This window comes from Girardinichthys multiradiatus, chromosome 9 (genome assembly GCF_021462225.1).
Source record: "Girardinichthys multiradiatus isolate DD_20200921_A chromosome 9, DD_fGirMul_XY1, whole genome shotgun sequence".
Classification (NCBI taxonomy): Eukaryota; Metazoa; Chordata; class Actinopteri; order Cyprinodontiformes; family Goodeidae; genus Girardinichthys; species Girardinichthys multiradiatus.
The window spans coordinates 15,752,413-15,779,018 of NC_061802.1; the positions used below are offsets into that span (position 1 = coordinate 15,752,413).

The following is a 26,606-nucleotide window of genomic DNA, read 5'->3' on the forward strand; positions in this document are numbered from 1 at the left end:
CAAGTACTGAAAAAATTAAAGTGCAAGTTGGCTGCAGTATTTTCAAAACAGTATTTACACATTTTGCACACTTACAAATTATGTGCAAGGAAAACAAGACGGTCCACAGCATCTGGTTTGAGAGATGCCCTGTGGCACTTGACAATGTTCCCTCCAGTGCTGACAGCTCTCTGAGAACTAGTCACAGGGATAAACAAGTATTGCTTAGCTAGCTTGGCAGCCTGGGGGAAATTCACTTGGTGACATATCCACCACTTCAAAGGATCTGCATCACTCTCCACCTCTGTAGTTTGCAGTTAGGCTCTCAGCTCCAGTTTTAAGCTCTCCTCATCTGACAGTCTAACACTGCTTGAGCTTGTGCTCTGCTTTTTGAATAAGCTGGTCAAAGTTTTTTTTATTTTTTCCTCGTGGGGAGGAACAAGGTCTGCTGTTGAACCAGTTGACATGCTGGTGGTGGCTCCATCGTCAATGCCTTTTTTTCTTCAACTGCTCTAGAGATGATGTCCTTCACTTTTTCATTCTTGATGTATGTTGTCCTAAACCGTGGGTCAAGAAGGGATGCAATGTCAAGGAGGTCATCCAAGATAGGATCTGAGTACTTGTCATTCAAGTAGGCTAGAATGTTTCTCTTCAAATCCTTGGTCAGCTGGGTATCACTCTCTTCCTCAGCAAGAATGCTTGTATTGAACAGGTGGAGTACAGGGTTAACGTAGGAGAAGCTTACGTGGTGTTCTCACAGAGCATCTGTGAAATCCTGGAGTGGGCTTAGCACCTTATTAATAGACTCCAGCACATCCACATCCTGCCAGGTTAGCACCAGGTGCCTTGATTTCTTTTCTTTGATTTGAGAACCTGACTAATGGCTGTTCTCTGCTTCAGTACTCATTCAATAATTTTTGACGTGATCCCCACCTGGTGGGTGTCTCAGTTGTCAACATGTAGTTTGGCAGGCCAAGTTCATCCTGTGCAATGGCCAGGTCTCTTCTTTTTTTCCATAAGTTAGAAAAGGCGGAAACAACTTTTTTGCAGGCCCCAATTGCACAATGTATCCTGTCATCTTTCATACCAGCTTCTGTAAAATCAACAAGCAATTCTATTACTTAATCATATTTTCTCTTGTCATAAAAGAAAAAAATAAACAAGTATATTGCACATTATATCATTATAAGTGGATGACACTCAATGAGGGATACCGGAAATACATAAGGGTAAAAGAGGAAGTATATATCACACATTGTCCTCTGCAATACAACCCATACCATAACATCTGGGTTGGTAACGCAAATATTAATTGTAATTTAATAATTGGGAGATAGTTAAAACATGTTCTCATTTATAAACACCAGAAATAATTACCTCAGAGTGTGCTAAATAAAAATCACTTTTCACATCATGTCTTGCCTTAATGGGAATGATGACTGATAATATGTATTCGTTATACAGTCCTTAATCTATGTGTTTTATTCAATTGTTTATAAAAGTGTAATATTCAAACATTAACTGTTACATTACATAGCTATAGCTGTGTGAAGCCTGTGTCAAAAGCACTACAGTCTTGTCCAATTATTGATGCGGACTGCCTTCTTGATGTTGGCCCCACTGTCTGTGGGGATGGCCACAAGTTTGTCCTCTTCCAGCCCCCAGGAATCCAGTGCTTCCCAAAAGCCTCCAGCAAGTAATTCCCCTGTGTAGTCGTTTGTGAAGTAGCTCGTCTGAAGGCAATAGCTTTTTAAAGCCAGTCTTCGTTATCAAATTAACAATATTTGGCCAAAATATTTTCGACTTGGTATTATGTAGCAGCTATCCAACATTTTAATCATAGCTCTAAAGCCTTCTTTTTTCACAGTGTTTAACAGAACCATGTCTGTAGCCACGTGAAAAGTGATGGCATTTGTTATTTCCACCCACAGCTGGCTGGTTTTTCTGCAGGGAGTACCTCGGCCGAAAGCATCTGCAAGGGATGTTTGGCTTCATTGTTCTCCTGAGGTTTTTCCAGGTTTGGATGTAGAGGATACTGCTTTTTATTTTAAAACGTCTTCGTATTCTAAGACATGTTTGAGGCTGAGATGGTGTTGCAGATTGCTGGTGTTACCTCCAGCGGCGACAACTTTACTTTGACAGAGTTTGCATATGACCATCGTTTGACTGGTATCTGAGCTTTTAAAGCCAAAATACTTCCACACAAAAGAAGCCGCCCCTCTTTTAGGCAGAATTTCTTCTTCACACCTTTAACTGATACATCTGCAAAACTTTTGCTGTACTTTCTTTCTCCATTGCGGTCTAGCAAAGAAAGGCTGAAAAAAATACATTGTATGGAAAATTCATATCATAACAAAAATAAAAAACAGTTTTGGTTATGCGCCGGTATATCACCCAGCTCTATGCTGAATAAGTTACAGCAACACTTTGTGCTGAAAATAACCATAATTTCATAAAAACTTAAATAAATCTAGAATATTCTAGAAAAAATGTTTTAAATGTTTAATGGAAATGTTGTACACACCCTGAAGTTGAAACCATAAAACAGTATTTTCCCAAATAGTCATGCAATGCGCAAAGCAGAACTTTTTTGAAAAATGTGTATCATCGAACATTGTGGGGAAAATAATACTAATATAAAATAATACAAATATTAAGAAGCTGCTATATGATAAACGCTGGTATTCACTGAATTACTGCATAACAAACCTGTGGGCGCGACAGTGGTGCAGGGGTAAACCCATGTACAGAGGCCTTAGTCCTCTACGCAGCCCGTCACGGGTTCGAGTCCCGGCCTGTTGACCTTTGCTGCATGTCTTTCCTCACTCTCTCTCCCCATTTCCTGTCAACTCAATTTCAGAAAATAAGAAAAAAAGGCCACAAATTCTGAAAAAAAAAAAACTATTACAATTTTTTTATTTTCTTTCTTGTTTATGTCATAATAATTAAATTTCTCTGTTTTGTGAAAGAATTTAGTTTTCTTTTTTTTAGTCTTCTTTTTCAATCTTGTATGACAGAAAACGTTAGATGGTGGAGTGTTATTTTCAGTATTTTCATGGTCTGTAACTGCAATAGAATTGAAAGCAATTCCTTTTTCTTTGTCAAATTGTGACAACCCACACAAATACATACTTAGATGAAGCAGTTGTATTTCCTGTTTGCGGTATGAAGCTGTCATTGCTAAGGTCTAAGGAGAATGTTTTCGACTCCTTCGAGTTGAATAACAGCAAAAAATAGCTAAGAACAGCCCAAACAAAAGTGGTATGTGACCAACTTAGACAATGTTCTCCCAGTTTTCCATGTCTGCAGCCAATTCAGAGGACTTGTCAGTTAAATCCAGGGTGAAGCACAGACTGCCTTATTATGTCTTCCATACAGACTGACATTGACTCATAAGCATTCCTGCTGTGCACACACACACACACACACACACACACTGTCTCACACACACACACACACACACACACACACACACACACACACACACACACACAAACTCACATTCTGAGCAGAAGACTAAATGGAAAGTGTCACATACCAAAAGCCTCCATGGTACCCAGGCAGGACCTTGAGGTCATAGGCCGAAAAACCGTTGGGGTGAATTGGTGTGCAAACGATTACACACAATTTAAGTTTGAACTTTAAAGGTTTAGACCTAACTTATTCATTTTTGTCTGAACGTTGTTTATTATACAAGTTGTACCCTGTGATGGATTGGCAGGGAGTCCTGGGTTTATTCTTGGGTCTGGATAGTTTTATGTTGCATTTATCTGACTGAAAATAAATGTGACCGTTCTGTCCTCTGAAAACCCTTTTGTATCAGTGCACCACAAAAGGTCAACAGCACAAGTTTGGGCAAAAAGACTGAGTTTTTTTAAACATACAAACTGTTCCACATAAAAAAATGTTTTTAGGGCATCATTAAATTTTACTTTTATTTAGAGTTAATTTAGGAACTTGTTGAAGCCCATTCTTACTTTTATAGTGCTTTGGTCTTTGGATTCAGCAATCGATACCTTCCTGTTTCTCTTTGGTAAATATGATGTGCTGCAAAGGACCATTTTTAACTATGCTTCAAAACAAAAAAGACAAGAATATCCCATTCAGCTAAGACATATATTTGATCATCTCCATAAGTCAGAATACAGCAACAATAATATAGCTTCTCACCTAAACTTATGGACATCTTCTATAGCCATAATATTTAAAAAAGATTAAAACAACTGGAACTCTGAAAAACCAGGCCCTATGAGGACAAAAGTGTGTCTTGTGGAATCCCCAAAGCTCACTGTTGAAGAACTGTTGCAAAAACTTTCGTCTTGGTGTCCCTAATCCTCTATAGTAACCATTTAATGTGATCTACATCCCAAATGGTTACTGGAGAGGCATGCCAAAAAAAAGCCTTTTCCAGCAATCACAAATGTTTACTGATCAGGTAAGCAAACCACTACTGGAACTGTAAGTGAAACCATGTGATTCAGTCAGAAGACACTATAATTGATCTGTTCATCTAGAAACACTACAAGTGGGTATGGCATGAAACAAAAGATGAATATGTGGGAAAACGCCTCATGTTCCCTGACAAGTATGTTCGAGGATCTGTCATAATCTGATCTTGTTTTTCTTCCAAAAGCCCTTGGAAACCTTTTGGAGTGCATGGCATCATGAACTCCACGAAGTACCAAGATCTGGCCTTTATCAGAGAACTGTAAATGAGTCCATATTGGGTCATTTCATTATTCAAAACTAATGGCCAAATCAACACAGAAATCATTCACCAGACACAAAATCAGCCTTTTGCTTTAGCCAACTTAATCCCATGACTTAAACATAAAAATCTATTTAAAAGGATTGGGCAAAGGGTAATTGTCAAAGTCTCTGCATGCCCCAACCATGTAGAATGTTATGGGAGAAAGTGCAAGCTCAATGGCAAAAGGAGGTTGTGAAAACTATTACCAAAGCGAGTGGAAAGTTAATAAGCCAAGTGTTCTACCAGTGAATTTGGTAAAAAAAACTTTATGATTGCCCCATTCAATGAATGTACCTAAAGAAAGGAAGATGTCGGATGTATTTAGTTATATTCTGGTACTGCAATAAAAACTTATTTTAAGGCTTTTGCTCATATTTACCAGGGGAGCGATAAGTGTGGAGGTTAGGAGGAGGAGAATTAACTGAAACTGTTCTGGTCTAATGTTGCGCTGGTGTGTTTTGGGTAGATCATTTTTTATTAAATTTAAATTAAGATTCAAATACATGTATATCCTTCTACCAGATATAGAACGGTAGCTCAGATTTAAATCATAATAGCTTTAATTTGAAATTCTTTCTCCGGTTCTCCCCGATGTTCTCTCGTTCACCTTTATCGTCTATCATTAACAAGTTAATAGAATCTAAAGAATGGACTGGCCTCTATCATTCAGGAGTGAAGTGCTGGCGATAGAGCAGTCAAGTGTTCATTCGAATACTCAATACTCCTGTTGCTAAAAGGTCATTGCATGTGTGTGATTGTGCACTGTGGTGCATTTTTTTTTTCCTGAAGAGGGAGTTTAAGCTCAGAACAGAGTCAAAGTTTGGGTTCTGTTAGAACAAGGGGGTCAGGATGGAGTTTCTCAGTTTGGGTGTTGGGACTTTATATCAGCAGTTAATAAAAGTGAACCTTTCAGGCTGATACTTGATATTTTGTGAGGTGAAGGTTGTCCAATCAGCGATCCCTATTGACATTCTGGCATTTAAGGCAGTTCTGAACTTCACTCTTCAAAAAAGAAAAGATCAGGGCAATTCTAGACTTAGGTTTCCAAAATAACTTTCCACTACTTTTGCATTCCTACAGAAGACTCCTTTCTCTGTTTCAGATACTTTTCTAGCTAACCAGTTTTTATCTTCCCTGGAAGAATGAAATTCACTAATATTCTCTAAAACATTTAGCAACCTTGGTTGACATAGACACTTGTTTTTTAATATGACAACAGTCATTAAAATGTACAAATTCAAACAGTTTATTGAACTATTATTTTGAAAGGCAGCTTTCCTTTGTTTACCAGAGGGGAAGGAACCTGGTGCTAAAATCTGTACCATAAGGTAGCAGTAATTTACCAAGTTGCCTTGCTGCATTGTCCAGACAAGGCAATATTATTCTTAAAATACTTAAAAGAAAAACAACAAATAATTAAAGCTGCAAGCAGCATTGAAGGCCCTCACACCTGAGCGCAACTCGGCCTGTGCAGCGACCGCGGGCGCCTGGCATTGCCGACTGCACGCCACCAATTTGGCTGCCTTTCAATTCCAAATGTCGCCACCAAGGGGGAGTTTTGGTCTGGCGAGAAGCATTCAAAATTTGGAGTAAATCCGACCTTCCAGATGGAAGCTGCACTCAGTTTTTTATCAGTGGGCAAAGCTGAAATGATGTCATGAACTGACTGTGGCAACATGTTCAGCATTGATCCATGATGATGTATACTACATTTCAAGTGGATTTGATGATGTATGAGGGAGATATAGCCTTTGAAATTTCCTAGGAGGCGCTACTGATCCAAATTTCAATGTAATCCAATAGAGCTGTTTGGGGGCTGAAAAAGATCAACCACATTCAGTTTGGAATATATCGAACCTTCCATATGGAAGCTACAGTCATTTGTTTATTAGTGGGCGGGGCTAAAGTGATGTAATCTATTGACTGTGTCAACATGTCCATCATTAACTCATGATCATGTATACTACATTTCAAGTGGATCCGATGATGTATGAGGGAGATATAGCCCTTGAAGTGTCCTATGGGGCGCTGTTGATCCAAATTCCAATGTAATCCAATAAAGCTGTTTGGGGGTTGTCAAAGATCAACCATATTCAGTTTGGAATAAATCGGACCATGCATGTGTAATTCACAGCCAAACGTATGGCCGTTATAGTGGGGGCGGGAGACTGCTGACCTCGACTGAGGACATTATCGGGCGGTGGAAGGAGTACTTCGAGGATCTCCTCAATCCTGCCATCACGCATTCCGTGGTGGAAACAGAGGCTGGGGACTCGGGGTTGGACTCTTTCATCACCCAGGCTGAAGTCACCGAGGTGGTTAAAAAGCTCCGCGGTGGCAAGGCTTCGGGGGTGGATGAGATCCGCCCTGAGTACCTCAAGTCTCTGGATGTTGTAGGGCTGTCATGGTTGACACGCCTCTTCAACATTGCGTGGCGGTCGGGGACAGTGCCTCTGGACTGGCAGACTGGGGTGGTGGTCCCCCTTTATAAGAAGGGGGACCGGAGGGTGTGTTCCAACTACAGGGGGATCACACTCCTCAGCCTCCCTGGTAAGGCCTACGCCAGGGTATTGGAGAGGAGAGTCCGACCGATAGTCGAACCTCGGCTTCAGGAGGAACAGTGTGGTTTTCGTCCTAGCCGTGGAACACTGGACCAGCTCTATACCCTCTACAGGGTGCTCGAGGGTTCATGGGAGTTTGCCCAACCGGTTCACATGTGTTTTGTGGACCTGGAGAAGGCATTCGACTGTGTCCCTCGTGATGCCCTGTGGGGGGTGCTCCAGGAGTATGGAATCGGGGGCCCTTTATTAGGGGCCATCCGGTCCCTGTACGAGCGGAGCAGGAGTTTGGTCCGCATTGCCGGCACTAAGTCGGACCTGTTCCCAGTGCATGTTGGACTCCGGCAGGGCTGCCCTTTGTCGCCGGTCCTGTTCATAACTTTTATGGACAGGATTTCTAGACGCAGCCAAGGGCCGGAGGGGGTCTGGTTTGGGGACCAGTGGATTTCGTCTCTTCTTTTTGCGGATGACGTGGTCCTGCTGGCCCCCTCTAGCCAAGACCTACAGCATGCGCTGTGGTGGTTCGCAGCCGAGTGTGAAGCAGCTGGGATGAGGATCAGCTCCTCCAAGTCCGAGGCCATGGTACTCGACCGGAAAAGGGTGGCTTGTCCTCTTCAGGTTGGAGGGGAGTTCCTGCCTCAAGTGGAGGAGTTTAAGTATCTCGGGGTCTTGTTCACGAGTGAGGGAAGAATGGAGCGGGAGATCGACAGACGGATCGGTGCAGCTGCCACAGTAATGGGGGCGCTGTGCCGGTCCATTGTGGTGAAGAGAGAGCTGAGCCGAAAAGCAAAGCTCTCAATTTACTGGTCGGTCTACGTTCCTACCCTCACCTATGGCCATGAACTTTGGGTCATGACCGAAAGAACGAGATCACGGATACAAGCGGCTGAAATGAGCTTCCTCCGTAGGGTGGCCGGGCACTCCCTTAGAGAGAGGGTGAGGAGCTCGGCCATCCGGGAGGGGCTCGGAGTAGAGCCGCTGCTCCTCCACATCGAGAGGAGCCAGTTGAGGTGGCTCGGGCATCTATACCGGATGCCTCCTGGACGCCTTCCTCGGGAGGTGTTCCAGGCACGTCCCACCGGGAGGAGGCCCAGGGGACGGCCCAGGACACGCTGGAGGGACTATGTCTCTCGGCTGGCCTGGGAACGCCTTGGGCTCCCCCTGGAGGAACTGGAGGAGGTGTCTGGAGAGAGGGACGTCTGGGCGTCTCTGCTGAGTCTGCTGCCCCCGCGACCCGGTCCTGGATAAGCGGAAGACGACGAACGAACGAACGAACGTATGGCCGTGGCGTGACATCAGAATTCCCCACGCCGCCACAGCCACACCCTGAAGCTAAACCAGTCAGTACTGGAGACTGTCTTAGACTATCATGTTATCTGTTACTTGGAACAGTTTCACATTGATTAGGTGAAGAACATCAAAACTTGACTCTCTAAAGGAAAACATGACACTTCCTGTTCTCAGGTTTGCGGGGCTTCGAAGATGTCAGCATTTGACCATTGAATATTGATCAGGGTGTCATATGGATCAATCCCAGAAAGTTTCATGTGTCTGTGATTTTCCTTGTAAGAACTATAACAGTTTCGTCTTTTATGGCGAGAAGTCATATTTTGAGGCGTGGCCACGCCCACATGCTTTCATGTATCAAAAGCTTCTGATAACATTTGACCCCCAATGTCTTCAGAGTATACTGAGTGATTTTCAAGTCTCTAAGTCAAAAGCTGTAGGAGGAGTTCGCTCAGATATACGGGTTAGAAAGGGCAAATCCGGGGTCAAAATGGCAACTTCAATCCAAAATGCCCAACTTCCTGTAGGGTTTGGACCAATGCTCCAAGAGACTTTTTTGTAGGTCTTGACAAGATACCTATGTGTACCAAATTTCACAATCCTCGGTCAAAGCATGGCTTGGGGCTGATGTTTTATTTTTTTTTTCTAGGGGGCGCTGTGGACGAATTAGGCCACACCCACCAAATATGTCATCAGATCTCTGTTGGGGACTGGACTAGGATCAATCACATTGAATTTGGTGCAGATCAGATGATGTATATGGAAATTAAAGCCAAACGTATGGCCATGGCGTGACATCCGAATTCACCGCGCCACCACGGCCACACCCTGTTATGAAAAGTCACCGTGCTTCAAACGAAGTTAGACCCACAAGTTATCTGTCTTCTGACACACTTTCAAGTTGATTGGGTCAAGAGGGTCAGAGAGGCACCTTTCCAAGGGAAAAAAGTGACTTCCTGTTCTAAGGGGGCATGGCTTTGATGATGTCATCATTTGACCAGAGAGGACTGTTGGTGACCTGAGAGGGATCAATAATACCAGGTTTGGTGTATTTCACCCAATTTATGTCAAAGTTATTGCTGTTCGAAATTTACGCCGAGAAGGCTAACTTTGAGGCCTGGTCCCACCCCTTCAACATTCTCAAAAACTCACAATTTGATAACTTTTAATCCCCAATGCCTTAACTACATTCTGACCAAATATGAAGCCGGTAGCTCAAAATCCCTCGGAGGAGTTTGTTAAAGTTCGACATATATGAAAAGTGAAAAACGTCCAAAAAGGACCCTTTGACCCCATATGGCCGACTTCCTGTAGGTTTTAGGGCATACCCCCAATAGACTTTTTTTTTTATAATTTGGGGAGATCTAGCGGTGTACCAAATTTCAACTCTCTAGGACTTACCAGTTGGCCTATCTCACTTTAGGGGGCGCTGTTGAGCCATTTTTATTGCGACTTTTGCGAAACCCTTAAAATACAGAAATTTCACACACGACTGATGGCTCCGCCAAATTTGGTGAGTTTTTGAATATGTTAAAGCCGCGAAAAAGGCGATTCATTTGTCGGCAGAATTAAATAAACGGAGCAACAATTACAATAGGCCTTTGCAGGCCTTCCTGCTCGGGCCTAAATAGGCCTTTGCAGGCCTTCCTGCTCAGGCCTAATTACAACCTATTTTTGAACAGTGTTTTATCCAACCCTAAAACTTGGTTTTAGGGTTGGGTTTGCTCAGAAATAAGGTTTTCGTTGTTTCCCATAAAGATGATTGAAATAGATTGAGTGAACATTGAAAGAAACGCTATAAGTTATATATCTTTCTTGGTGCTCTTCAATGCAACTCTTCCAGTGTGTGTTGGTGGCAAGAAATAATTTGCATCAAATATGCACCGCACTGTGCTCGTTTCTCTGTGTCTTTCATGTAAGATTACTAGCCAGCTAACCACAAAGAAAATTTGTAATTACTACCTTACAAACTGGGGCTGCAATGCCAGTTTACCTCTTCACGAATCACCTAAAATGGGACTACCTCACTTAGTGCGTCAATGCCCTTACAGCATCGGGTTGACTTTAACCCCCCTCACCAAGTTAGTCCTAGTCCTTTCACAAAAGACATGGAAATGGTGGAGTTGTATTAGACCCATCTTACTTCTTTGTGCAAGAGGCTGAGGTGATAAACAGTACGAAGCATTAAACTGTCAAAGATTGTGGAACTGAATATAAAGTTATTAATTGTTCAGCAACAAGTCTAGTTTGGTATCTCTTCTTCCTATAATCCAGTTTTGGGTAATTTCTTCCCATGGCAAACAGGCTCTACGTGACGGTCAGACAAAGAGTGGTTCAAGACACCTTCATGAGGACTACTAAATCGAGGCACGTGACGTCACCCAGTACGGCGGAGCCGGGTCTCACCCTGGAGCCAGGCCTGGGGTCGGGACTGGTCGGAGAGCGCCTGGTGGCCGGGTTGCTCCTTGCGGGACCCGGCCGGGCCAAACCCGAACGAGAGACGCGAGGCCATCCCCCAGTGGGCCCACCATCTGCAGGGGGAACCATGAGGGACCAGTGCAAAGAGGATTGGGCGGCGGACGAAGGTGGAGACCTCGGCGGCCTGATCCCCGGATGCTTAGGCTGGCTCTAGGGACGTGGAATGTCACCTCGCTGGGGGGGAAGGAGCTTGAGCTTGTGCGGGAGGTCGAAAGATATCGACTAGAAATAGTCGGGTTCGCCTCCACGCACAGCGTGTGCTCTGGAACCCGTCTCCTCGAGAGGGGCTGGACTCTCTTCTACTCTGGAGTGGCCCACGGGGAGAGGCGGCGGGCTGGGTTGGGTTTGCTTGTTGCCCCCCAGCTCAGCAGTCTCGGGTTGGGGTTTACCCAAGTGGATGAGAGGGTCACATCCCTGCGCCTTTGGGTTGGGGACAGGTCTCTGACTGTCGTTTCGGCCTACGAGCCGAGCGGTAGTGAGGAGTACCTGGCCTTCTTGGCATCCCTGTCAGGGGTGCTGGATAGTGCCCCTCCCGGGGACTCCATTATTCTGCTGGGGGACTTCAACGCCCACGTGGGAAACGACAGGGACACCTGGAGAGGCATGATCAGGAGGAATGGCCTCCCCGATCTGAATCCGAGTGGTGTTTTGTTATAGGACTTCTGTGCTAGTCACGTATTGTCCATAATGAACACCATGTTCAAACATCCGGGTGTCCATCAGTGCACTTGGCTCCAGGACACCCTAGGCAGGAGGTCGATGATCGACTTTGTTGTCGTATCATCAGACCTTCGGCCGCTTGTTTTGGACACTCGGGTGAAGAGAGGGGCTGAGCTGTGCACTGATCACCACCTGGTGGTAAGTTGGATCCCCTGGAAGAGGCGAAAGCCAAACAGACTTGGCAGGCCCAAGCGCATAGTGAGGGTCTGCTGGGAATGTCTGGCGGAGCCCTTGGCCAAGATAAACAGAACGGTAAGCAAGGAGTAACTCAGGATTTGAATTCTTAAATAATAATTCTGTCTTACTGGATAGATGGGGAGATCTGCCAGACGGGGGTGGAGAGACCAAAGGGTTGTTTACCCATGAGACTGAGGATGGTGAATACTGGTGTATGACATACATTAAAGTTTGTGGTTGTAATGTGGCAAAATGTGAAAAAAGTTAATGGAGTGTGAATAAGTTTGTCAGATGCTATCCCCACTGTATGAATCTACTGGATTAGCCAATCAGTTTATGGTGCATATCTAGTCTAACGGTGATCCTCTTCCTGAAGAATCAGGCACACATGCCTTTGCTGCAGATTCTTCTCCATTCAAATTCAGTCCCCCTTTCTACATACCCTCTTTGTATTCAGACAAACTCTCATGGCTGCTCTTGAAAATACATGACAGTGAAATATCATGGAGGAAAGGTAACTCTACAGGTGTTTTCTACGTAGTTTTGCAGGAGAGCCAGATCCAGGGCATCACTGAGAGGGCTGGCAACAAACTAAAAGAAAATAGGATAAGACATTTCAGAACTAAAACACCTAAAAAGTATTAGCAAAGTTCAGGGCTCTACACTATGGAGCTGGTGTGAGAGATGCTTCCCCGATTGGAAGTGAAAGTTAACAGTTTGAGGGATGGGTGGTGTTCAATTAATGTATTGTAACTGGAATAATACAAGTTTAGTTTAATTATAGTGGCAAACACAATGTCTGTCCGACTGACCTTTCACTAACTAAAGCAAATAAAGGTTTTTGATTGTAATGATGAGCTCTTTGTAAGACAAAGGTTAAGTCCCTCAGTTATCATATTTTATCAAGTATGACGAAAAACATGGAGCGGTGTTAAAAAACAAAAAGTGAGCATGTTATTTCCAGAGTGGCTTGTTCTGATGCAGCCTAGTTAAAATAATAGAATTCAGTGGCCTCTCAGCACCTTTTATTGATTAACAATTTCTCAGTTAAATGGTCCTTCTCTGTTTCTCTCTGTGTCTCACTCAGTCTAATTTGTTTTTACCTTTCATAATTGCTGTCTCTTTTCTGCAGGGGCTGGCTTGGATTCCAGATAAGCAAGTCTGTGTAGAGATGGTGAATACATAATGTGTGTTTGCTTTACAGAACTCCCATTTTCTTCACAGCACAATATCAGAGTTGTGGTGTAATGCATTAATGACGTGACAGCCTGGGATGCAAACCTGCAAATACGTCAATATACTGCAAATGTTTATATGCCAGTGTATCCCCATTTACAACAACCACCTTAAGGTTTATCGTCTACTCAAGTTGATTTGTGCTTTAATGTTCATCCTCGACTTTTCTAAAAGGAAATAAATTATTACTTTATCCTCTGAGTCTTGACCATCTTACCATCTTAGTTTTGATTTCACATTAGATCTTTAATCCTTAATAATCAAAGCAACTCTAAACAATTTAATTAATGGGGTTTAACAATTAACTGTTTAAATTCTAATTAACATTAGTTTAAAAAGCTGTCATTAATTCCACAACGAACACAGAAGAATAATGAATCAATTCATCATTGGTGTGGAAACATGCCAAAGGTTTTAATAAGAGGTGATTCCCCTGCCCCTCTCTCTTTGTTTGCCTTGCTTTTGTCGTGGACTGCATTATATTCCCTTTTGTCCCCCTCCTCTTTGCCTGTGCAAGTTCTCAGTCATTCGAGTCAAGGCATCTACAACAGGCTTAAATGGAAGGCAACCAGACTTTGGCTCAGTTTTTTTTAATACATTTTAACACCTATCCAGTAATCTTTGTGAAATCTGGAGGCTCACAGCTGAGCGGCCTCAAGTTCTGGAGCTGCTGTTTTTAAGTACATGGAAGCCCATTCTCCTAGGAGCATTCCATGTTAGATGCAAATAGACTCTTACGACACAGGGTTGTCGTTTTTTCAGCACATGTGCCTCCATGTGTTTAAATTTAACCCAATAAAAGACTCCTGGATAGGTGGCAAAAAATATTTGGAAAATAACTGTGCAAAAGTCTGGTTGCCCTCCATTTAAGGATGTTGTAGTGCCATCCTCTTTGTTTATGCCATGACTAACTTTGGTGAGTAATTCAGCATAAATAATGCAACACACCTCTGATGAGGCACAATCCTATGGCTTGAGAGAACTCATCGGAGCTTGTGAAAATAAATTACACCATGAAGTACTTTAATTGACCAGCAAGATTTAGAAAAGTCAACACAGTCATCTCAGGATTTGAATCGATACCTTTGGCAGAGCAACCTAAGCAGTTTGTAGATGTTATTATAAAGTTGTGTTGCAGTAAATCATAGCTACATTTAGTAACACATGTTCTGTATTGTTGGTCTGTTCCCCCATGATTAAGTGAACCATTAAAGCACATTTAACCTGTGGTCGGATATAGAACTTTTATCATTGACTGCAACCTCTTTTTCTGTCTCCCTAATCAACGTAGCACAAAGAAATTTAGGGACAAATGCAAAGGTCAAAACTCTTATTTCTTCCAGAGACAGAGAGAAGAGTGGTCATACTTCACATCACAATTAAGCTTCACCGTTTTAATACATCATTCCCGTTTGCCCCAAGGAGCTCATAAACCAACTGCAGCTTACTCAATGCTCCTGGCACAGCTGAAGTGGTTTAAATGAGTGCTCACATTTCTGTTGTTCTTAAGCCCTCTAGTGGTTTCAAATTTTTGAGTAATAGTTTTAAAATCTTGGTCCTGGAAATACATTTTTAAACCAGATCTAGACTATGTTGGTGAAATATATATGGTGAAATATATATGTGTAGTCCATATCACTGTGGTGCCCACATAGCCAAAGATTAAACACTGCTGCCTTCTGGTATTTTATGTGTCATACCTGCTGCTAAAGTTTTGCTGTCTCCAGCCTCAACTGCACTTTCTGTTGTCTTTTTAAGCATAACAAAAGCAATGTTTTCTGAAACTTCCTTTCATCCTTTCATTGTATCAACTCATTTTCCTACTTCTGTGCCTGTGTGGCCTCTGTTCTGGGGTTTTAGTCACAAATGTGTCATTTATATCACAGCTAGGAATGAAATTTGACAGTGTGACCCAATTTGCTTTAAGTTTCAAAAGGTTTGCCTGCCAATAAGACCTAAAGAGAGAAACAAATGATTTTGCAGTGTCTATTGCAACATATATTGCAACCTACACCCCTAGTAATTTTTAATTAAAGTTTTAAAGTAACCTTTTAATTTTGTCAATATTTTTCTTTTGACTGGAAGAAATATTAATTCTTTTGGGGTGGCATGACCAGAATCCTGACTTACTGATCAGCAATTCTTTAAGGGTTTGATCAAATCTGACAATAACGATGTTTTTATTGTTTATTAAGAAAGGTATAAGTAATATATAAAATGCTATTTTTTTATTTTGTAAATCAAAGCAGATAAATTATTCATCTCATTTTATTTTTTGTTTTTTTTCTTCCACTTGTCCTGTCTTGGCATTTTAGGTTTTACCATATGAAGAAGTTGGTTGCCTACCAGTGCTTGGGCTGCTTTGCTGAACAGAAAAGATATCTAGAAATGAATTCTCAATTTTGTGATTGACTCTATGAAATTAGGGTTGTACCTGGCATCAAAGTAGACAGGTCGCATTAAAGAAAGGAAGCTGTCTTTGTATGACCTTAAATCTTTTGGATTATTTGGATTATTTACATTGGTGCACAAGTGTGTGTGTGTGTGTGTGTGTGTGTGTGTGTGTGTGTGTGTGTTCTTGTACTTGTTGCTGAGTGAAAACCATTTTTCGTATTTTTATCGCAAAGTGAGGACATTTTCCTGGTCCTCACTTTTTCAAATTCCGTTCTTGGGACAGGGGTTAGGTTTAGGACTAGGGTATGAATTGAGTTATTGTTAGGGTTAGGGTTAGGTATTAACTGGTTAGGGTTAGGGTTAGAGTTAGGGTCAGGGTTAGGCACTAAAAATCAAGGAAAATGAATGGAAGTCAATGAAAGTAACCGAAAAGTCCTCATAAAGATAGTAAAACAGAGATGTGTCTGTGTGTGTGTGTCTGTGTATGGGCATGCATGCGTATATGCAGAGTACTTTTGTGTGTAGGGTAGGCGTTTGCGTGCTAACTTTGTCACCTTGATGTGCGAAGTTGTTTGAAGGGTGAGAAGGGTAATAACCAACACAGTGGCAAGTTGGCAGTAAAGTACAGGAGCAGCAGCTCCCAGGACACAGAGGCACAGGGAGAGATACAGGCCTCTGAACCCTCCTACCCAACCCGCTGCCACATCCCACAGTGCAGGTCAAACACAGAACCATACTTCCCGGCAGAGTGGCACCCGTACAAGCCTCCGGCTGCAGAACCACCCAGCACCAAGGAAGTGGAAACCCCTGACACCTCCCACACATTTTTACCATACTTAATGTAAATCACAAAAAATTATAACCTAACACAGAAATCAAGGCCCTTATTTTATGTTTGTCTTTCAGTGGGTGTTTGCTCATCATTGGCCCCTCTGAATAGAAAAACAATTGCGGTCTAATGTTTTATAATATTAACCTAACTTGCTCTTTGCTTCCTTCTCAGCATGACAACTAATTCACATCTGTTATTTTTCATGTGGTGGACTCAGACTAAATGAAAGCAGCACCAGCGACACTGCAATTTATATATCGGACATAAATTACACTGCGCTGAGCAACTTGGAGACTTGTGCAGCTGTGAGCTGTGTTGTGTTCAAAGTTCAAATTTGTTGAAATTTAGTGTGCTGTGACACATACTCGCTTAGCTTTGAGACAGGATATCTATCAAACTGTTCCTGACCAGACAGGGAATGCTGGTCTGTGTGGAAACAAGTTTACACTGCCCCTGGATCATTCTTTTTTGTCTCACTATTGCATGGTCATTTCTATTAACATTAACATGAGAAAAATCAATTTTCATAGCATTGCATCTTTGCAGAAAAACTGTCTCTTTCCCTGTGGATGAATGTATTTTGGAATGTGGCGCCACCAGTGGCGGTTTTGATCTTCAAACCCCAACATAGCATTCACCTTTGCCTCTTGCAGATAGCGCAGCACATGCCACTTCAGCTCTGAAAGCCACATAAGGGTTTCTTGTCAGTTGTGTTACATCGTAGACCAAAAAATCTGCCAGACCCCAGCATTAGATCCTTGTAAATTTCTTTAAAGCAGTTTGATTTATCCAGTGGCATTTTTACTGTCCTCCTTCAGGAATGGGTGCTTGTAATTTTTCCCTTTAATCTTTTTGTACTTTTGCAGTTTTAGTCATTTCATATTCAACTTTTTCCTGGTATAAAAACAAGTAGTGTTTCGTGAACCCTTTTGCACATTGCCTCCATTTGAAACCATCTTGGCAACATTTCATACCATAACAAGATACCAATAAACTTAACTGCATATGATATTTGAGCATTTCACTATAATATTATATTGTTCACTCACAAGCAAAGAAAAAAACAAATTTAGAAAGGTTAAGTAGGTACCAAGCAATCGTCTCCAATGTTATTTTGTATCTAAATAACAGTCCTCATCTGATGATGATGTTCCTTTAAAGTAAATAGTTTTACTGCCTTACAGCTAGAATATATTATACATTTTTCTTAGTTCCTAAAAAAAATCTGTAATTTATTTTGGTAAAAAAATATATTTTCAGACCTGATTGTAATATTGTCTAAACACCAGCTGGACAAATGGGAATTCTACAATTGCACCTAAACCACCCTATATGTTGCAAGACAAGGCATTGAGATGAGGTGTTATGACCTTAAGCTGAATGTATCGACGGCCTGAAGCTGTATTCTAAAATCTTGATGTTTGCAAAAGCAGTTTAAATTTCCACAACTGAGACAGAGCCTGGGGTTGCACAGCCATCTGATGCTTTTACAGCACATGGGACAATGTTTCAACGTCTGTGTTAATGGCAAACTTAAGTTATTTTTGATTTATTTTCTATTTATCCTTTCCTTTTTTACCTCTGTGCAACAACAAACCAGAAAAGAGAAAGACCTGATAGCAAATGGATATCATCACAGCTATGTTTTTTTAAAATATTTTTTTACATAGACTTTCTTTTTAAAGCAGGGCACCAGCTAAAGTTTGAGATAAGCAAACACAGCTAAGTCAGTGCATCTGTGGTTAAAAAAACAAATCCTTCAAAACCCATTGTGACATTTCAGAGATTAGAAAGTAAACACAAACAACCTCTCTGTGTGGAATATCATGAAGTGATACAATCTACCCCAGTGATACACAATCCACAACGGATTCCTGCACACAAGGTGAATCAAGGGGATTCAAGTGTCTGACACTGATGGAAATGAGACTCACTCTGCTTACTAAGTCTAGACTTCTGAAATCAAAAATCTCTGCAACATGAGTATTGAAATGTTTTTTCTGTCTGTAGATGAAATTATACTTTAATAATAAATTGAGCCTCTGCCTGTGAAATGTTGTTCCCTAATACTGACTTGGAGGCAGTGAAAAGCTCCACATCCAGTTTTTTCTACAGGTGTCATTGCAAAAGTAATTATTTTTGCTATTATTTTGTTTCAAATTTTATGTATTTTCTATTGTTATCCTCCTTCTAAAGAAGGATTTGAGCCTGGCAAGTTTATATTAGCTTCTTCTTTGGTCCTTAGAGACTGACTAATTTGGTAGGTCATCCTTGCAACCATTATTCTGTTTCACTGGATGCTTACTAAACTGTATTTTAAGTCACTGGCTTTCACCTGTTTGAGGTCAAGACATCAAGACTTCAGGTCATCCTTAATTTGCTTTGTCCCTGTGATGCTGGACACCGATGGTTCTTTTTGGAGACTATACTGAACCACCACAGCCTGCATTTCTGGATTTGTATTTTAATGGTTGTTTGCTGCTTGCATTTTTTATGGATGGGGTTGTTATTGATTCGGTCATGCAGAGACCGGAAGAATCTAATAGCAACACCATATAAAAAAAAAACAGGAGTTTAAGTCTTGCCTGAGAATTGTTCAGGAGTTAGATCTTCAGAAAACCAAAGCCAATATTAGTATAAAGAAAAGAAAGATCGTTGTGTTTTTGGGCTTTTTCCAGCAGAGGCAAGAGGCAGAAACTGGGTACCGACTTCAGTAGCAAATCACCAGTGTTAAAGCTATGTTTTAGTCTGTCACAATTGAGCTAAGATATTTTAACTTCTGGATGTATTCTTTCTGACAATATGCCTTATAGTCAGCAAACATGGAATTTGTCTAAAATCTGCTTGTGACACATTTTACACCCCTTGAACCTTTGAACACTTTAAACAAAATGACATTGATTACACCATTGTATAATAGTTATAAGACAGCATCTCTTTGATGCAGGCCTGTCTTTACTGTCACTTCTTCTGAGATGTCTTTTTGGATCCTGACCTGACAGGTTGAACCTTTAATGAGTCAATTGCAGAAGTGCAATGTCCTTTCGTGGCACACGTTTTAGCATTTTAGCTTCGTTCTCCACCAGACGATCTGGTAAACTTAGTCAAAGGTAGACTTGAGATAATACAAGAAAAAATTTGATCACAACATCCTGGAATAGGTCACAAACTAGCTTGTTACTTTCTGCTACCTTGTTCAAGGTATTTTTAGTGCTCTGATTGGATAATCATGGATAAATCTACCATGACTTTTTTGCTGTTGTAACAAAATGTTCTTATTACATTTGTGCAAGGAAAGAGGTAGTAGATCTTATACCTTCAGAGGACTGTAGAAAACCCAGCTTTGTCTCTCAAATCTAATTCAAAATATATCTTACCTCCTGGAACAATAAGACCCTTAACCTTAGAGAGTTGCAGACTCAGACATTTTGAAACGACTGTGCATTACGGAACCAAAAATTGGACCAGATGGATAGGAAACCTCAGTGTTAGGCTTCCTATTCCCATCCTTTTTGCTGGTTAGAGTGTGCCATCAAAGTACATTCTTTGCGCTGTTTCAATGTTTAAACATTTATAAAGACATTGCACTCAGGAACATATACGTTTCTGTGGCGGCATTTATAGATGTGTTGTCATGTACGTCATTAACTAAAAGAATATTGTAGTCAGTTAAAGTATTTCTACAAATGTAGTATGGAACCCAATGCATTCAAATTTTGGGGACAGCAAATGATTGGATATGCTCTTCTTCATTGGTACCTGCAGCTGGAGTGCCCTTGAGTAACCTCCCTCAACATTAAGCACCCGAATTTGCCCTGTACGCGCTACTAACTGTGGTTTGGTCTTAATTCACCATCTTTTATCTGTGTTCATTGCTCAGTTTGACTTCCTGCAATCATTGAAGCACATTTTGTAAAAGAAGCATGTTTGTTTTTTCTCATTGTGAAAAATATAAGTTTATTTTGGTGTTTCTTCTGCCTCCTGACCCACCCAGAGTCAAGCCATGCGTATCGTTCGGACTGTCGGCCAGGCGTTCGAGGTTTGCCATAAACTCAGTCTGTTACATACACAGCAAAATGCAGATGGAAAGGCGGACTGCAACGGCGAAAAGAGTGGCAGCGATTCTTCTGGTACAAACACACAACACATACACACACATTCACAGATCAATATGGATCACTTGCACAGCCAAAATACTTCTTGTGTTTTAATGTTTTGTCCATAAATGTTTAAAAATGCTGCTTTGACTTTTTTATGACCTGGTTCAAGGCATAGAGAAACAGTCTTACTAGTTGTTCACCAGTTTTTCATAAGAATAAAGTAGGCACATTCTACAAAAGAGCAACAGAGTTTAGGGTCAGTGTTGCTTGAGTGCTGAATCTTAATCAAAGCTGTTGAAAGGCATACATATAATTGCAGAAACCCCTGGAAATAAAGTCATGGTAAGAATGAGAAACAGCTCATGTTTCTCAGGTTTGTCACACAACGACTCATGTGTTATTATTTTTCAAATCCTGGTAAATATCTGTTGAAAAATGTGAAAGTAATATTTTTATGCAACAAACTAACATGGGTACGTCACAGCTAATTCAGTATTAACAGCATTCTTGAAAAATAACGGTAAATGCAATTTTTACACCTTAACCTTCAGGATATAACAAGGTGGCTCAGGTCACCGGCTCAGTTGTGACCCGGTTAGAAGCTGTGGCACCAGCTAGTCTGCTTATCCATACCATTCATCACTTCTGATAAGAGCCTCTGACCCTGAGCGGTCTGCTTCAGTTTAAAGTGGCTCTGTTTCTATCATGTCTTCTCCTCTTCATCAAAGGTGTGACAGTGCGAGATATGCTGCCTGAAAATCCAGAAAGGACATTTTTGGGGAGGTTTATTTTCTCACTGTATTGGACTTCGCCTTTGAGCGTGATAAATTTGATGTATAATCATCCAAGTATAAACTGAAAAAAGAAAGAAAAATCAAAACAGGCAGGAGGTACCACCACAGTTTGTGCTGTAGAGAATTTCATCACAGGGGTGGAACTGATGACATTACTCACCATGCTATACAGTTAGAGTTTTGGAGAGTGTTAGGCTTCACTTGCCCCTGAAATCACAAAGAAGATCAAAAGTAAAGATAATATAATTTATCTGTGTTTTTTATTTGTCGTACTGATACTGTTAGAGTCAGTTTAGAGTTAAGTAAATTGTCAGATGTTTCAGATATTTTGGTACCTCTCAAGGTGTCCTATTAAGAGAAAAGGGAGAATAATGGTAACATTCTCTATAGTTCAAGCCCAGCACAGTGTGGGCTATGTAGCCATGTTACACATAACCATTTCCTTGCAACAGTGAACTAGTTTTTTGTTTTCATTTTAATATGATTTTAATTATTTTCAAAGCCCCACGTCTACATTGGGATTTAATTCCAGACTAACATGCCTGCACAAAATGAGTAAATATAATTCCTCTGAAATTACTACTTTTATGCTGTAGTTGCATCAAATCCCATATTCAGAGGTGCAGTGTATCACCTGGTATATACATTTGAGAGGGTCTGCTTTTTGAATTGGCATTCTGAAGATGTTGAAACAAGCACTCAATATCCGAGTTATTGCACTACAAACAATCCTTTACAGTATGAATATTGCACACACTAATATTGCAATGACGATTTATATCTGTGACTTATTGGGCAGCCTTGATCACATTATATTGCTGCATTGTGCTTCATTAAACTGAGCTAATTTTAAATGTATTTAAACTAAATTGAACTGACTTATCAGTTATATATGCTACTTTTCATTGCGTGAAAAGTATTTACCAAATATCTGAATCCAAAATCATGCTGCTTGACAAATAATTGGATAACCGCTTGTTGCCAAGAGCCTAGAGAAAAGACATGTGCATTTTAATTTGGAGGCAATTGCTTAGATTTACAAGGTTTTGCCATTTGTCTCTTGGACAATTTGACTGAAGTTAAAATCACACAAGTGGCCTGATCCTTTGCTAATTGACTCTTTCCTAATGTTGTTGCTTTGAGCTGTTAACTATGTAATTAATCTTTCCTGATTCATAAGCCAAATGTATCATTTATAACTTTCTGCCTTTTAGGAAATAGGTCATTGTATGGTCACAGAAACCCTCAGGTGCTTACATCGAGCTTTCTAATGCATAAGAGGGTGATAGTGGAGTCAATGTTACAAATGATTTTACTCAAAGAGAGAAGTTACAGTTCTATGATACTGGTGGACTGAGTTCCTCTTATCCGCTGCTAAGTTTCTGGGCAGGTCGGGCTTTCCTGCAGCCCTGTGGCACGTGGTTCTGAATGAGTTCTGAGAGGAGGGACATGGAGATTTAGCAGAAGAAAAAGTTCACCAACTCTGCTCTTTAACCACAGTCGTTCCAGTTATTACAGAGCAGAGCACCAACTTGTTATCTTTAGAAACCCAAACCCGCCGGAGGCAAGCTCACATTTCACATGCTGATGAGCCCACAGATCACCCACACTCTTTGATTGTACATCCACATAGATGTAAGAAGACCCCACATGCATACAGAGAGAGCCCTTTTACATACGCTCTAACTCACACTTGCCAGCTCAATGCGTGGAATAACACAAGAGCCATCGTGCACAGCCAATGAGCTTATCTGAAGAACTAATTATCACAGCAATAAAATGAGAGGGGATAGAAAACCAGAAGATGGCGAATTAGAGAATTTCAAAAAGGGAGGGAGCAGAAGAAGAAGAAATGTATTTTCCAAGGAACCAGGCATGAGCAAAAAGAGATGAAATGTAAAAGTTGATTAAAGAGGGAAGGGGATGGAAAACTCGGTTGAGCAGCTGGAAGTGGAGGAGAAAGCCGATTAAATTTAATTGTTGGAGGAATGTTTCTGCAGCAATAATACAGACTGAATTAATCAAGACTAAATAAAACAATCTTATTCAACTTGTTTAAGAAAAGCACACAAAATTAATGATATATGTTGTCAGTATATATAAACATTTACTAAATATATGCTGCTATTTTTTTAATTCTTGGCACTGCAGTTGTTGCTTTGAGAATAACACATTTTAATTGAAATTGTAAGACTCAATTATGAGAAAGAAGGTCAAAGGCCAGAATATGTTATTTCATCCCACATAAGTAGCCCCAAGCTAAAAGTAATTTTCTAGTGTTAGCTGTTTTCCTTTATTAAAGCATACTCCTTTTTGGACGTTATCACAAATGCTGTTCCAGTACTCGACATGTACTGGTTCTAGATACAGTTCTTGACCAGTTGTTTAAAAGAACAGGTTCAGTTTTCCCCAGTCAGAGAGCCAGCTCAGTGCCATGTCATTACATCGCTATTCAGCATATAGTAAATGTGTGAACTTTTATCTGGTGTATTTTTGTTGTAATTTCACAAAACGACTTTACAGGACAAGCAAATTCAATTTATATACAGAAATATATAATCAGTTCAATCAAATAATATGTCCCTTGATCATTCTAACAGTTGTTTTAAAATAAGAGTTTTATTTTATTTATTATAGCACAAAAAGGAAAAGTTTGAATACAGTTCTAGTTTTAGGAGCACTTTAAAATTAAATAAGCATATAGGAATACATGAATATGTTCATTTTCCACCAAAGATTGCTAAAAATGAAGTTCCATCTTTTGTTGGAATTACATTTGTTTTTTATGCTTGATGAAGAAGTACAATAACACTTAACATAATACACAAAATTAGATCAAACTAGGTATTAAAATGGGTTTTGCACTTTTGTTGTTTAAACAATAAAGCATTTCTAACTTACAAATATGTTTTATGCTTGTTGGAAAGAATTGACAATCACAACCAACACCCAATAAATATGTAGCAATGCATATATATAATAAATTAATTATATTATATAACAACAAATCAAGTACTGTTTACATTGGAGTGTTTGTGGTGACAGTAACATGTTTATCTGAGAAATCTGACACTGTTTTTGCTTTTTCTTTATGCTTAAGGATAATTAAAATGATACAGAATTGTAAATGGACTGAACTTATGTAGCGCTTTTCCAGTCATGCAGACCGCTCAAAGCCACATTCACCCAATCGCACTCACTAATGCTCACACATTCATACGCAGATCGGTAGGCAACTTGAGGTTAAGGGCCTTGCCCAGGGGCACATCGACATATGGCAGGAGGAAGCTGGAATTGAACCCACAACCTTCTGATTGCAAGACGACTACTCTTCCTACTGAGCCACAGTCGCCTACTATTGTATGCATAGAAACACTACAAACTGGTAGTAATACTACTGAGCTCTGCATTTATATGTTTTTGGGAAGAATTAAACTTACCTTTATTAGTGTATGTGTAACCACAATTCATTTGTTTTCATGTGCACACCTAAAAAAATCTTATTTTATTAAGGGTTTAGTCACATGAACAATGAAAGTTAAATATAACTAGGTTTATTGTCTTTGCACCATATTGAGCAAGTCAGCCTAAGAAGAATCCTGTATTGCCACGTGACACTAATAGTTCATAAGGTGTCGGCACTTTGAGTCAGTTAGCTTTAAATAAATTACCATTTCTCCAAATAATACTTCAGTAGGTTTGCCTGTCAGTGTAAAAATCGTATTGGCTGACTCGAGATGAAATTGAGCTCGAAAATGCACAACAGCAAGCCATCCTGTCAGCAACAGATAGCACAGAGGCTGGCAGCAGAGTGCAACAGTGATAGCATGGTAGATGTGGTTTGGGTGAGGTAATGGAGAAAGTGAAGAGTGTAGCTGGAAGCAGGTTATCAAGACTGAAATGATTTTGAGGGAAGTCTGTAGCTCCTTGTCAAATAGTCAGAAATTAGGTTTAAGTAGAGGGGGAGGACTAGAGTGGTTATTGGAAAAAGCAACTAGAGGATTAGTGACAGAGGAGACAGGTGAAAATGGTTGGGGTTATTGGAGCTGGGTGGTAGAAATGAAAGGTTGAATGAGCTAAAGATTTTACGAATTGAACAAATAGCGATTTAAGCCCGTTTTTGTTTGCCTGGGTTGTTGAAAAAAGAGGAAAAAGATTGTTGAAAAAGGTTTTTGAAAAAGATAAATAATTCATGGATTTTAGAAATGAAAACAGTGTCGCTTCTCTCTTGCACCTTCTCATGTCATCTAAAAAGCAATTAGAGCTGTTTAGAGTCCTTCATATTTACTGTCTTCCAGACTGGCAAACTAGCCAGTAATTTTAAGCATGAGCACAATTTCTGTTGCTTTTGTGTGGCCCTATTTATTCACCAGGGGCCTCATGTACAAAAGAGTATGAAGCTTTCATACTAAAAGTTTGGGGTAAGGAAATATTCTGAAATTTGCGGTGCACAAAAAATTCAGATGTACGAAACTGTGCATAGACATGTCACCGCACACATAGCCTTCATACATCTGAATTTGCGGTGAATTTGTCGTAGTTGCACGTGGCACTTGGACCGCCCGTTCCCCACCCCTAAATACATATGAAAAATAGTATAAATAACCGAAAGTCACCCATCACGTGTCCAAATAAACATGGCAACGGTGCTATGACAGTAAAAGAACCAGTTCGTTTTGCCAGAAAAATGCTAAGAGAGGCTGTGTCTACACACAATGAAAGCTATTTGTAGTCAGTTACAGCAAACCAACAACTTTTTAAAATAAATTTGTTTTTACAAATAAAATGAACAGCAGAAATTCTTTTACAAAATGTCATCTTAACAGCAGTCATAAAGTAGATTTTTTCAGATGGAATTTCAGACAAACACAAATAATGTTTTTTTATATGGTTTGCTTATTCTCTCGGGTACAATGTTCACTGGCCGTTTTAATTTTGGGGACTTTAGACCACATTGAAGTAAAAAAACGTTTGAAAGATGACCATTTCACCACTGTGCAAAAGCTGCTTAACCCTCTGGGTTCCAGGGTGTATATGGTCGCTTCTGGCAAATTTTACTATTGCCTTATGTGGTTTACAACCTCAGCTTTGTATTTGGACATACTGTAATTGCATATCGGGCTTTAGGTCACACAAAAAACTTAAATTCAGAGTTGGAAAAAAGTAAATTTTTTCAAAGTGAAACACACAAACATGTATAAAGAATAATTTTTATAACCTAGAAAGTAAAAATAAAAAAGTAAATTGCTAAATTCTTGTGTACAAATATAGCGAACAACACAGTTATATAAAATTGTTTAC

General features: G+C 40.4%; 1 protein-coding gene across 2 annotated transcripts in view; it reads left to right on the plus strand.

The window, feature by feature from the left end:
- The window catches only part of LOC124873932 (carboxyl-terminal PDZ ligand of neuronal nitric oxide synthase protein-like), a 227,368-nt gene that overhangs the window by 127,108 nt on the left and 73,654 nt on the right, over positions 1 to 26,606 (plus strand). For both annotated transcript variants that reach the window (XM_047374992.1, XM_047374993.1), the window contains exon 6: positions 20,406 to 20,541. In XM_047374992.1, coding sequence (XP_047230948.1) covers positions 20,406 to 20,541 — 136 coding nt within the window. The remainder of the gene's footprint in view (positions 1 to 20,405; positions 20,542 to 26,606) is intronic.